At 38.7% G+C, this 13488-nt stretch overlaps 2 protein-coding genes across 2 annotated transcripts; both read left to right on the forward strand.

The window, feature by feature from the left end:
- Positions 1-3632: 3632 nt before the first annotated feature.
- Positions 3633-5329, forward strand: LOC131324259 (leucine-rich repeat extensin-like protein 6). The gene has a single exon (XM_058356147.1). The coding sequence runs from the start codon at positions 3758-3760 to the stop codon at positions 5045-5047; it is 1290 nt and encodes a 429-aa protein (XP_058212130.1). The 5' UTR covers positions 3633-3757; the 3' UTR covers positions 5048-5329.
- Positions 5330-9161: 3832 nt separating this feature from the next.
- On the forward strand, positions 9162-12567 carry LOC131324263 (small ribosomal subunit protein eS1). Its single transcript, XM_058356157.1, has 7 exons — positions 9162-9303; positions 9396-9443; positions 9919-10024; positions 11261-11398; positions 11479-11664; positions 11966-12166; positions 12256-12567. Exons 1-7 carry the CDS (start codon positions 9293-9295, stop codon positions 12349-12351), a joined length of 786 nt encoding a protein of 261 aa, XP_058212140.1. The 5' UTR covers positions 9162-9292; the 3' UTR covers positions 12352-12567.
- The last annotated feature ends 921 nt before the right edge of the window (positions 12568-13488 follow it).

Below are 13488 nucleotides of genomic sequence, written 5' to 3' on the forward strand. Positions count from 1 at the left end.
AAAGACCTTTAGTGCTTTGGTTCGGTAGTTGGCTGTGGAAATTCCGACATTCTAGAAGTAACTTCAAATTCGTTTGGGCTTTGAATTGATGCACTCCTACAAGCCTGCCCTGAAAAAAAGAGACAAAAAATCCTCCCAAAAGAAAAATAATTAAAGCTTAAGCTAGTTAAAAAAAAACTTCAACTTTAGTTCTTCATTTCATATATATCAAGTACTAACAACCTGGCTTTTTTTCTGCAGTCGACCGAGTTACTGCACCCTTTTGTTGAGCCTATTTGCGGGCTCTTCTCAAGCATGCAAAGATGATCAGGATCGTTCCAAGTTACTCCATCCTTATGTTGAGCCCATATGCGGGCTCTTCTTGAGCGTGCTGAGGTGATTGGGACGTTCCTTAAACCATCTTGAGAACATCATTCATAGTGGAAAACCTTAGCTTGCTCAGGTTTATAGATTTGCTGTGTATCGATCTCTTTTAGTAACTAATCCACAATTAATAACTATACCAATCGCACAATGGAAAGCAACCAATTGAAGAACAATCAAACGGCGCACAAGGTTTATTCTTAGAGATGTCAGTCGGATGTGGTAAACATGATTTAATTTTGAAGTCCATTTATCTTGAAAAAAAAAAAAAACTTCGAACCTGTTTATTCCATTTGTCAAAAGATAAGTGGACTTTGAAATTATTATATTACCATTCAAAACTAACAAACACGAAATTCTTTTGAGTAAAGACAAAATAAGAAAAAGTCCCAAAAATCTTAGCGAAACTTAGCCTTATGCGTAATGCGTACACAATTGGGATTTTACCGCTGTCTCCTGTACATATTTCTGCAACAAATTTCAGACGCCTTGCTTTACTACTTCACTGATAATTAAATTCTCATTTATTATTTCCCCAAGTCGTCTTCTTCTTCTTTTTTAAAATTAGATTTGGTATTTTCTCCATTTTTTCGTACCAAAACCTTTGTTGGTTGACTTTAACAAGTTTTCTACTTTCCTAACGCAAGTGGGGTTTAAATTAAAACAAATATTACGTCACAAGAAATACCAAACCCAAGTAAAGAAAACAAGTTTTGAAGAAGCATGTTGGAATATTGGACCATTTTATATTTATTTGTAATTAAAAAAAATAAAAGTAATTGAGTTTTTCCAGCTGCTGAATTCACCTGTTGAACTTTGTCTAAAGGCTGTAGATGAAGATCAATAAATAATGTTCTTTTTTAAGCTGTGGCTGCTGTCGACGGAGGTTGGCGTGGTGGTTTGGGCGGTGGCTGCCGAGATAGCTAGCTAGGGAGTGGGCAGCAGTTTGGTTGTTGTTGGTAGACTTAGGTTTTTTTTTTTTTTTTATTGTACTTGTCCGTTGGTGACAAAGCAATTAACATACATTATAAAGTCTAAAGTAGTAATATAAAAAAATATTCCAATCATAGTTGTTTAATTCAAAAAATACGTAAGACACCACCCATTAATTTAGCCTTAGGCATCCAAATCTCTTGAGCCGGCCCTGGAATTAGGGCTGCAAACTAGCCGAGTCGAGCCGAGTTTTGCCTTACTCGAGCTCGGCTCGCCTTAGTTTTCCTCAGCTCGAGCTCGAATCGAGCTGAAATATGTGGGCTCGAACTCGGCTCAAACATATATTCAAAAACTCGAGCTCGGCTCGGCTCGGCTCGGCTCGAATGGCTCTTTCGGTACATGTATGGGTATTGGTATATGTATATATATATATATATGTAAGCTCGAGCTTGGCTCGAATGGCTCGTTTGGTATATGTACGTACTGTATATGGCAGCTCGCGAGCTCAACGAGCCGAGCATCAAGTGGCTCGAGCTCGGCTCATTTATGAAACGAGCTGAAAATGTTGGCTCGAGCTCGTTCATTTGCTTGATGAACCGAGCTCGAACGAGCCGTTAGCGAGCCGAGTCACGAGCCACTCGCGAGCGGCTCGGTTCGTTTGCAGCCCTACCTGAAATGATCCAAGGCTTTTGCTTGTGGTGAAAGTCATACTAGAGAGACTTGGATAGTAAGGTACTTACCAATACCCTCCTAACCACATATAATTAAAACTTGTTCAAACTAAAGCCAAAGAAGGTTGGTGGAAACCCCTAAGGTTAGTCCGGTGGTCAAAATCCGAAATATTAGATTTGTTTCTTTCTATATGTCTCAAGTTTAAAATCTCTTCGATGCTATAACCTCTTATAGGACAAATATATATATATATATATAGACACACACACACACACACACATACGGACCAGCTTTAAATGGATTGACCTCTCTCCAATGATCGAATTGGTCTCATAAATTAGTTGAGCTGGTGCGCGTAACTAACCCAATTAACTTGAGTTTAATAAAAGTTTTTGGGAAGATCCTGATGCATGCTAGCTTGATGGAGATCTTCATTGATCAAATATATACAAAATGGTTAAAAGCATGAAAATTTGGTCCTCAAGCCTTCCTCGATTACTAATATTTACTTAATTTGTCAATGCATGCAAGACAAGCTAGCTAGAATACTGGGTAAAACATAAACATGCATGTTTAACCTACACAAGTCCTTAAGTCATTGGCTTGTTGAACTGGCGTTATATACGAGCTGGTGGCTATTATAGATTAATTGCTACAATATATGAGCTGGTGGCTATTATACAATAAATTAATTAACCTGAAGAGACAAGAGTAGATTACAATAAGAGAAAAACTCATTTCACGGAGCTCCGTACGTACGTGGATAATGTTTTACGGAGGTTATCAATCGTGTACGTCCAAAAGTGTTTTGAACGGTTCAGATTTTAAACAAACTTTTTCGGAGAAGAGTTAAAATTAATCTTGACCATTGATTGTCGAAACAGACGGATACGTGATCGAGATCTCGCGCGGGTTCCGTTTTTAACTTATTCACAGAGCTCCTCCGTGAATAAGTTTCTCTCTTACCGTATTACCCCCGGTTTTTTTGAATTAGAGAATTAAACTCCAATTATTGTTTCAACCAAAACTGTGGTTTGGCATGAGAAATACCAAACCGCGCGGTGTGAATTCTCTTGTCTAATGGGCATAATTAATGAGAGAAAACGTGACTACCCCACATCCATATATATTTCCCAAACCAATACTCTATCACGTTATTAATTTCAGTCACTTTCTCTATCTGTATATTAATTAGGCCCCCCAAAAGCCCATAACATTAGTCAAATTGCATGCTGTCCAAACATATTTTCTGTTTTCCATAGCTCAATTAATTCTCTTTAATAATGCCTGCAATCTGTAACCCACAAACTTAGAACCGTGTTTTTGGTGATCTCATGCGTCTAATTTCCATCTAACTTTTTAAATAAACTAAATCATCATCAAACATAGCCCGACCTACCATGTGCGTGCATTAATTCCCATGAAAATTAAGAAAAATACTAACATAAATTAAAGAAATAAAATAAAATTTCAATAAATGAACTTTCAGTGTTACCTTCCTCTCAGACCTCAGGTCAAAAAAATGAACTTTATATGCATTTCAAATACATCAAATTAAATATTGTTAGAATTAAACACATGAGGATATTAGTAAGAAATGGTCAAATTTGTTAGTTTATTTTAATTAAAGAATACTTTATTATTCTATAAAATACTGATAGCACTATCCAACCTTCCTCAAAAGTGATCTCGACACTCCATTTATATACAATTCAAACCCCCATTTCCAATCAACAAAGACAAAGAACAAACTAAATTCATCATCATTCATGGAATATCCATCTCCAAAATGAAGATCAACCCACATCTCAACACACCCCTATGGGGATCTCTCTCTCTCCTAATCTTCTTCTCTTCTCTCTCTAACCAAGCTTCCTTCTCTACCACACCCCTCTCAAACCCTAGGCTCCAAAAGGCCTACTTTGCCCTCCAAGCATGGAAACATGCCATCACCTCGGACCCTAATGGCTTTACTTCGAATTGGTACGGTCCAAACGTTTGTAACTACACCGGAGTCTACTGCGCCCCCGCCCCGGACGACCCCCAGGTCATCACAGTCGCGGGGATCGACCTCAACCATGCCGGGATCTCTGGTGAGTTACCGGAGGAGCTCGGCCTCCTGACGGACCTCGCTCTCTTCCACATCAATTCCAACTTCTTCTGCGGCACCTTACCCAAGAGTTTTTCAAAACTCTGTTTGCTTCACGAACTTGACGTCAGTAACAACCTCTTTTCCGGGACGTTCCCGTACGTTGTACTCAACATCCCGTCCCTTAAATTTCTCGATATCCGTTTCAACAAGTTCGAAGGGGAAATCCCATCGAGACTTTTTGACTTGAGACTCGATGCGTTGTTCGTGAACAACAACGACTTCAAGTCAACGTTACCGGAGAACTTCGGTAACTCCCCGGTGTCTGTGGTTGTTCTGGCGAACAACCAAGTCAATGGGTGCTTGCCATCGAGCATAGGGAACATGGGGGGAACCCTGAACGAGATCATTCTCTTGAATGTGGGGTTGAACGGTTGTTTGCCGACGGAGATAGGGTTGCTGAAGGAAGCGACGGTGTTCGACGTGAGCGATAATATGTTTGTGGGGACGTTGCCGGAGTCGATGGGAGGGATGAGGAGCTTGGAGCAGCTGAATGTGGCGCATAATAAACTTACCGGCGAGATTCCGGCGAGCATATGTACTTTGCCCAAGTTGGAGAACTTCACCTACTCTTACAATTACTTTTGCGGTGAACCGGCTGTTTGTCTTAAGCTGCCGGCGAAAGATGACCGGGAAAATTGCATTCCCGGAAGGCCGGAACAGCGGTCCCCGGCCGAGTGCAAGGCTGCTTACTCTCAGCCGGTGGATTGCAGTGCTTTTGGGTGTTCGCCTAGAAGCCCTCCTCCTCCTCCTCCGCCTCCGCCTCCGCCCCCGCCCCCTCCCCCTCCCCCTCCCCCTCCCCCGCCCCCGCCCCCATCACCTCCTCCGCCATCTCCGCCGCCACAACCATGCCAAACTCCTCCTTTGCCGCCGCCGCCACCATGCCAAACCCCTCCTTTGCCGCCGCCGCCACCTTATCACTACCTATGAATAAGTACTTGACCAAATGAAAAATCCGTCTTACTTTTGTATTTTTGATTTTGTTTGCATTGACAAAGGAGGTTAGAATTAATAACTTACATTTGGAGAGGGGGGTTTTTTTTTTTCTGGATTTCTATAGCTTGGCTGCAACTTCTGTTACGTTCGCAATGACCTTCGATCTGGCATTCTTTGGGTTGTGTTAAGGAATAATGATTTTGTGAGGGGTTTTTTAGTTTGTCTCATTTTTCATGTTTTTTTTGAGTCACGGGTACTGAATGCAAAGTTCATTTTTCACTTTTTTCATGTGTTTTTTTTTTCTTTTCACATCGCAAATAAATGCTAGCCATATGAAGAAGATAGGTCTATCGTTGAAGTAGATGCATATACATGGGTACCATTCTCTGTGTGGTTCAGATTTATTAGTGTGTTCAGTTCATAAAGTGAATTATGTGGTTTAGATTTAAGTCACGTAATTAATGTGCGCGTGTATGACTGCGAGCTTGAAACCGTCAATAAAACTGATCATCCCAATTCCCAAACTATTAAAATTCTCTAGAGCAAAAATTGAAAAACGAGAGCACCGAGCATTTTGAAAAATTTGGACCACGAAATTCGTTTTATGGAGAACTTTTTTGGTACTAAACTCTGTTCGTATTGAACTGTTTATTGCTGCAAGCCATTGTTTGTGTTAGGCTTTATATAACATCAATCACCTTAGCCACCCAAATTTAGTTAATGTAATCTAGAAGTTACTTCATCTATTGTAAATTGATTTAAGATTAATGAAACCCTCCAAAAAAATCCATTATGGTACCAGAGCTGCCCGTTCGGACAAATAAGTCACAGTGGCTTATTTTTTGTCCTTATTCAAATTTTTTTCGTATTACTTGGCATATTGTCATTTTTTTGGGGATTATTGCATCCTCACGACAAGAGAAATCTAAAAAGTTAAAATTTTTGACCGAAATCAAATTTTTTTTGAATAAAAACGAAAAAATTGGCTTATTGATTTTTTTTTGTCTTTATTTCAAAAAAATTGGATTTCGGTCAAATTTTTTTACCTTTTAGATTCCTCTTGGCGTGAGGATGCAATAATCCCAAAAAAAATTACAATAAGCCAAGTAATACGAAAAAAAATTGAATAAAAACAAAAAATAAGTCGAAATGATTTATTTGTCCGAACACCCTTAAGTCGACTTCGGTGAATACACCTTACATGGTGGAGTCTTTGCCCAGGTCAACTATCTCATTTCGTAATCAATCCACATGAAAAAGTGGAACAGACATATTTTGACAGTTGTATTTTGTTATCACACGAAAAAGAGATTCACAATCTGATCGATGACTGATAGAGCCATCATTTGATGATGTAGAAATTTATATCAGGTGTATTAAACTTTCATTGTATAATATATAGCTTTGCTTTCTGGGAGGAAATGCCAGTTGCCTGGGTCGACCACAAATCATGCACATAGTTCCATTCTCTTTTCCTTTAATCTACGTACTAACTTTTTTTTTCGACGGTAAGGGATGTTCGGTCAGCTTACGTGCAACTCAACTAATCTCCATGCTAGTTCGGTCAAAGACAAACCATCTACGCTGAGACTAGAAAATTCATAAAAAATTACTTTGTTGAAGTCTGACCTCGGAAATATTCAAACACTGATCAATTGTGTGGCAAACAATCTCATCAACCAACCGGACTAACCCTCGGGGCTCTTTAATCTATTATTAACAGGATAGACGTTAGGCACCAACGCTCGCAGAGACGCAGTTATAAATACTACTCCACTAAACTTTCTCACAATCCTCAGTTAGTTCAACCACCAGGTTATAATGAACTGGCATGCGTACTAAGATTTCTGAAACTTGTAGAAGACTGATTTTATTTAAATCCTAAATGAATTCTCTATAACTCACGTTTCTCTTTCTGAAACTTGTAGAAAACTTGTGCAAAAGCTGCTAACTATTCTCTCATACGTAAATTTCGCCGCGTCAAGGAAAATATTATTGAAGTAAAAGATAAAAGCTAAACTCATAATGTAGTTTACATGCCCCTTTTATGATGCCTTAACCCTAAAAATTCTATTGAAAAAAATAATCTTAAATTATGCCAAAATTAGTGGCATTAAAAGAAAAGATAATTCCTAATTAATTTAAATAAATTCCTAATTTTTGTAGACCAAGAATCCTAATAAAGTTAAAAATCAAAATCAAACCAAATACAGAAAGTTAATAATTATAACATAAACGAAAATATTCTTTGTAAAAATCTTATTCTAATGCAATAGAAATAAAATATAGAAACTCTCCAATCTTGTCCTACATAAAAAAGAGTGTGAAACTTATTCCACATCGCTTAATTACCTAAGCCACCCAGCTTTGTTGATATTTTAAAGTTTGTATATGAGAATGAAAAAAGAAATGCTTTCCCAGCAATGAAAACTTTTTTTTTTTCCCCAATCAGCAAGATAGAGGTGTTCTGGCCAACTTACGTACAACTTAACTAATCCATTTTCTGGTCCGGTCAACTAATTCCCTTCCTAGTCGGGTCAAAGGCAGACCATATATGCATCTACACCGAGACTACAAAATTTAGTAATTAGTACTTTCTTGAGTTTGACCTCGAGAATCGAACACTGGTCAATTATGTAAGGAGTAAACTTATCAACCAACCGGACTAACCCTTGGGACTCGTTAAACTATTATTAACAGGATAGATATGTTAGGCTCTAACTCTCTTACTAGCTAGTACTAAACTTTCTCACAATTAATCCTGATCAGTTAGTTCAACCACCAGGTTATAATGAACTGCGTATACTAAGATTTCTGAAACTTGTAGAAGACTGATTCTACTTTTAAATCCTAAATGAATTCGCCGTAACTGGCGTTTCTCTTTCGACCAAATTAAAATATGATAATTAAATTGAATCAAAAATACCTTTTCTCAACAAATCATATGCTTAATTGTTCGCTCACTTGCGACAGGCCACAGTCATGGCCGCCAATCTTCTTCTTCCTTGTTTTTTTTTTTTTTTTTTTGGGATTTGCAAAGACCAAAAAGATTAAAATCATTGAGAAAACACAAATAATATGGACATTGAATTTTTGGGAAATATTCGTTGGAAAGGATGGAGGTAACATCAAATATGAGTTACACCTGACACCTTTTGTGGTTTGACCCCTCCATAGATCGAGGAGTTCCAAGGGTATAGCATTCTATGGACCAACAATATCATCATGTGATACCCTATCTATACTACAACTACTTCATAGATATAGTTTTTCCTTTCATAATGATCAGGTGTTCGGGCCAGATTGCGCACACTCAACTAATTTCAAGGTCTAAAATTAACGACCGGACAAACCTTCAGTAGCCCTAAAGGAGTTGAAAGCACCTGAATGATTTCGAACTTGAGACCTTACGAGGAAACAAAACTCCTATGGGTGTACCCAATGGCATAACCAAACATTGTCATATCAGATTTTGGTTATTCATTTGTGGGATTACTAATCTTAACATATTGAGGTCCACAATAGTTCATAATCAAAAATCTATTTCTAGTAAAGAAATACTCCTAAGGGTGTACTCAATGGCATAAAGAGTTGAGAATAAATATAAGTGAGTGCGTCCATTGACAGTGATGAGAGGAGAGAGAAAGCAAAGAAGTGTGGTCCCCATTAAATTCTTATTGCGACGCGTAGATAAATACGATGAAGGCGGCGTCGCGCAGTGTTGCTCTGAAATCGAATTGAGAGTCGTGGGGCAAAATGAGGTGTCAACAAAACCCAATGAAGGCCCGAAGAACACAACCCCAACAAAAAAAGGGAAAATGACAGCTAATGACGTGTTTTGATAATTAATACCCGTCAAAGATATTTTCAGCATTAATAAATGTTCTTAGCTTGTCCTTGGCAGGTATTAATTATCAAAACACGTCCTGGGCCGTCATTTTCCCACAAAAAACCTGGACTTTCTCTATTGAAATTTGTACAAAAAGCCCAACAAAGTGTTCCAAGCAAAAACTTGGACTTCTCCATGGGAATTTGAACGAAAGCCCAATAGAATAGCTTCAAAAGAAAGCCCAGAAGCCCACACATGCTACTGTCGTTCCTTCTCTTTTGGGCCTCCCCTATATAAACCAACAGTCGAAGACTAGGGTTTTCAGGATTAAAACACATTTTCGCCGTCGTCGAGCTCCGTTGTTTCCCCCTCACTAAAGCTACCTCCGCAGCCTCTCCCCCCTCCCAAACATGGCCGTCGGGTACTCTCTCTCTCTACATATATACATTTGTACATCTGTATGTGCTGTTTTCCCATGGACTGATCTGTCAATTTTTTTTTTTCACGTAACAGGAAGAACAAGAGGATTTCCAAGGGTAAGAAGGGTGGAAAGAAGAAAGCGTAAGTATAAGAATCATGAAATCTTTTGTATGTATTTGTTTACGTCTACGTGCCATGACTAGGAATGCGGTAGAATGAATTTCATTTCCATCATCTCGTAGAAAATGGATATAACTGAGCAAAAGGTTTTTCGTTATTTCGTTACGATTTAGATGATTGATTGCCCCGTGAAGATATAGATGCCTTCGTTTATTTGCCTCATCAGAATTACTCCTTCCGCCCCAAAGTGTTTGTCAAGTCCACAAAACAATGACTTAAAGATAATGCGGTAAATTTTTCTTGCAAAAGTTATGTTATTTTTAAGACCTTGTTTTGCCGGACAAACATTTTTGGACTGAGGGAGTAACAATTAAGTTTGTTTTTGTTCCAACTATTGTGTAGACGTTATACGATGGATATGCTGATTCACTTGTAGGAAGTGCACTGATGTAATATTCATTCTCTAATTGTGTGTGTGATTTTTTGGCATGTGTAGTGCCGATCCGTTCGCGAAGAAGGATTGGTACGATATCAAGGCTCCGTCTCTCTTCACTGTCAAAAATGTCGGGAAAACCCTAGTCACGAGAACTCAGGGTACTAAGGTAATGCTGCGATCTAGTTCTGGTTTAGATTGTGTAGCGGAATGAATTAGGTGATGTAAATGTTTCTACTTGGTTGTTTGTGCGTCTCGTGTTGTATTTAGCTCTTAGATTTGTGTTACAAGTTATATGCCTTTCTGCCTTGTTTGCGGTTTAATTATGTGCAAGTTGTTAATTTGGTTGAAAGCATTTCTTGTTATTTGTCTTCTAGCTTCCATTTCGCTTATCTTGTCGGAGACCAGCTTTTTAATGGACTGTCAATTAAATAGAAAAAATAATTGATGCACTAGAGTAAAGATTTTCCAGATTCTAGGAAAGCTGATAAGTGGATGGCAAAACTAGTTTTTCTCTTCTGTCACGGGCATTCAAAGGTTTTCCCACATAAAGCTTTTTACCTTGAATGAACAGAGCTTTGTTTTCATCTCCTTGCTCTCTGGATTGGAAAGATAAATTGGAAAATGCTTAATTCACCATCTCCTTAGGTGCCTTGTGATGTGTTTTTCTTTATGGTCGTTCTGAGTTGTTTCATTTTGTAACTGTTTTCTACATAGATTTCTGAGGCTTCCGCATGTCAACTTCTTGTTTATGGGTAAACAGGAGATCCATAGTTCAAAGTAATTTTAAATATCTTGGATACCTGTTGGTATGGGATCCAAGTATTGTGGTACCATATTATTTTTTGTCATAGGCTAGGTCCATTATGAATTTTATTCCTATCTAGTTATTAGGTGAGTTGCAGTTAAAATTGAGCATACATTTCATAGTTTAGAACTGTTTTTTTGTTATTCAAGTCAAGGTACTTAATCGGCTTGTAGTTGTTGAAAGCAATTGAGTGCCATGACAACCTGTACATTGTTTTATACCCTAGTGCATATAGTATGCTACACAGATGTGTGTCTCATAGCGAAACTTAGAAACTGGAGCCTTTCTGGTTACCTCATGAGGCCTACATCTTGCAAGACCACAATCTAGTTAATCAGCTTATATCAGGATCTTATACCTACCATTTCTATCGCAATGAGCTAGCCACTATTTAGCAACATCAAGGTTAAAATGAGAGAGTTGATTGATTGATGAAGTAGAGAGGGATGATTAGTCTTCATATGTTGTTTAATGGATTTTCCTATACCCTTGTTTTTTGAAGGGTTTCCCAACTTCCAAGACACCTAGTATTTGATGTTTGAATTACCGTATAGTATACCAGCTTATAATTGTGTTTGTGTCTATGTCCACGTGCAGATTGCGTCAGAAGGACTCAAACATCGTGTTTTTGAGGTCTCCTTGGCCGACCTTCAGGGTGATGAGGACCATGCCTACAGGAAGATCAGACTTAGGGCTGAGGATGTTCAAGGGAAGAATGTTCTTACCAATTTTTGGGTATGAATTAAAGCTAACTGTTTGTAACCTGTTTTGTGCTGGTAATAATTATATACTAATAACTGTTTTGGCAATCTTAGGGAATGGATTTTACAACAGACAAGCTTAGGTCTCTGGTACGCAAGTGGCAAACATTGATTGAGGCCCATGTGGATGTGAAAACGACTGACAGCTACACTTTAAGGATGTTCTGCATTGGATTTACTAAGAAGCGGACAAACCAGCAGAAGAGAACCTGTTATGCACAATCGAGCCAGATAAAACAGGTAGAATTTTCTGCAATTCTCTCAATTTTACTTCTACACTTGTATAATGAGTCGTTGTTTTGCCGCCTTTCTGGCATTTAACTCATTTATTGGGGACATGTGCTGATAAACTGATACAATCCATGTCCTGATAAACTGTATTTTCTGTTTGGATTGTATTCTCTTTCAGTTTTGAGTTTTATGCAATTTTACCATTGGAGAGATGCTCAGGGTTTTGTCGCGATTGAGATGAATTGTTTGAGTTTGTTGGTTTATTTATTAATTTCATAAATATCATTCTCTTGTTGCGTCCTCTTGTCAGATTCGCCGTAAGATGAGAGAGATCATGGTAAACCAGGCACAAACTTGTGACCTAAAGGAGTTGGTCCTGAAGTTCATTCCTGAATCAATTGGCAGGGAGATTGAGAAGGCAACTTCAAGCATCTACCCACTGCAGAATGTGTTCATTCGCAAAGTCAAGATCTTGAAAGCTCCCAAGTTTGATCTTGGAAAGTTGATGGAGGTAAGCTTTTTGCTTGTCATGCACTACCTCCAACATTTACACAAAATCGAGCAAATGATTTTATTTTCATTGCTTTTATGGTGATGTAGGTCCATGGTGACTATTCCACAGAGGATGTTGGAGTGAAAATGGAAAGGCCTGCTGAGGAGCCCGTTGAGGCAGCCACCGAGGTTGTCGGAGCCTAAATGAGGGTTTAGGAAATTGCTTTTGTTATTTTCATTCGAGAGTGTTGATTAAGGTCTTTTGAATGAGACAATTAAATTTATCAATGTTTTTGGTTTTAATTTAATAGACAAGAAGTGAAGTTTTGGCATTGCAGAGGATGAAGTACCAAACAGTTTCTGGTGTTGTTTTTGGTTTCATCATGCACATCTGGAATGAAATCCACATTTTGAATTCCATCCTTTTTTTGTTGTGTGGTCGCCTTTTGTTCCTTACTGCATCCCATTAAAATCACAAGAAGCTGAAACGCATGTCCCCTTGTTTGCGTTTTGACCGATTAGTTTTCAGTCTGATGGTCTCAAAGATCAACACAACGAAGGATCTTGATGATGACAAGGCCGAGGGTGTTGTAAAACCCTGAAATGATTTCTTGCTTGGTGGTTTCATCATGTTCCAGTTCTGCGCCTCTAGATTAAGAATGCTCCTTGCAGTTTGGTTCTGTTTCTCTTGAAGGATTTTGTTTTGTTTGCTTAGGATCATCTCTTTATTCACTTTCAAGGAAGTACATGATGTATAACTTCAAAGAACTAGCTCTATTGTCGTGCCGTGCTGTGTTGATTTCAACTGAAATACATGTAACAAACCAGTGCTGTGTTTATTTCAACTGAAATACATGTAACAAACCAATGAGATTCACATGTTGGAATCTAAACATTGGGCAAGGGTAGCAATCACAATGGCTTTGCCCCCAAGTCACCGCTCAGAACCTTCTCTTCTCTGTTGCCCCAAATCCACTCAGTCTCTCTCTCCATCTCTCTGAAATCCACGGGTGCAAGCATGTTTTCTCATATGAACGCAGAAGCAATCCAGTGACATCTCATATCGGTGTTCGCATGCTTGACATTGCCGCCATTTATGGGAGAAGTCACATTGCAGATGGGAAAAGGATAATTGAGGGTCGGTCATCTGGTGGGGGAGGGATTTTGGGGGAGGCGACTGTTCTAGTGCAACAGTTGCTCCAGATTAAGATTCCAATCGATTATTCTGATTGGTTTGTTGCACCACATCAGCGTGATGACATGGTACATCGGTTGTGTTCAAAATTTTCTGCTGAAGATCCTGTTCAGAAAAGATCATTCCAATCAATTCGGAAAAGTTTA

Source organism: Rhododendron vialii, chromosome 4a, assembly GCF_030253575.1.
Source record: "Rhododendron vialii isolate Sample 1 chromosome 4a, ASM3025357v1".
NCBI classification, from domain to species: domain Eukaryota; kingdom Viridiplantae; phylum Streptophyta; class Magnoliopsida; order Ericales; family Ericaceae; genus Rhododendron; species Rhododendron vialii.

Coding starts and splice junctions, on each gene's coding strand:
- LOC131324263 (XM_058356157.1), top strand. Junction 10,025..11,260: donor CGAGAACTCAGGGTACTAAG/GTAATGCTGCGA, acceptor GTCCACGTGCAG/ATTGCGTCAGAAGGACTCAA. Junction 12,167..12,255: donor ATCTTGGAAAGTTGATGGAG/GTAAGCTTTTTG, acceptor ATGGTGATGTAG/GTCCATGGTGACTATTCCAC.
- LOC131324259 (XM_058356147.1), top strand. CDS start 3,758: ATGAAGATCAACCCACATCTCAACACACCCCTATGGGGATCTCTCTCT.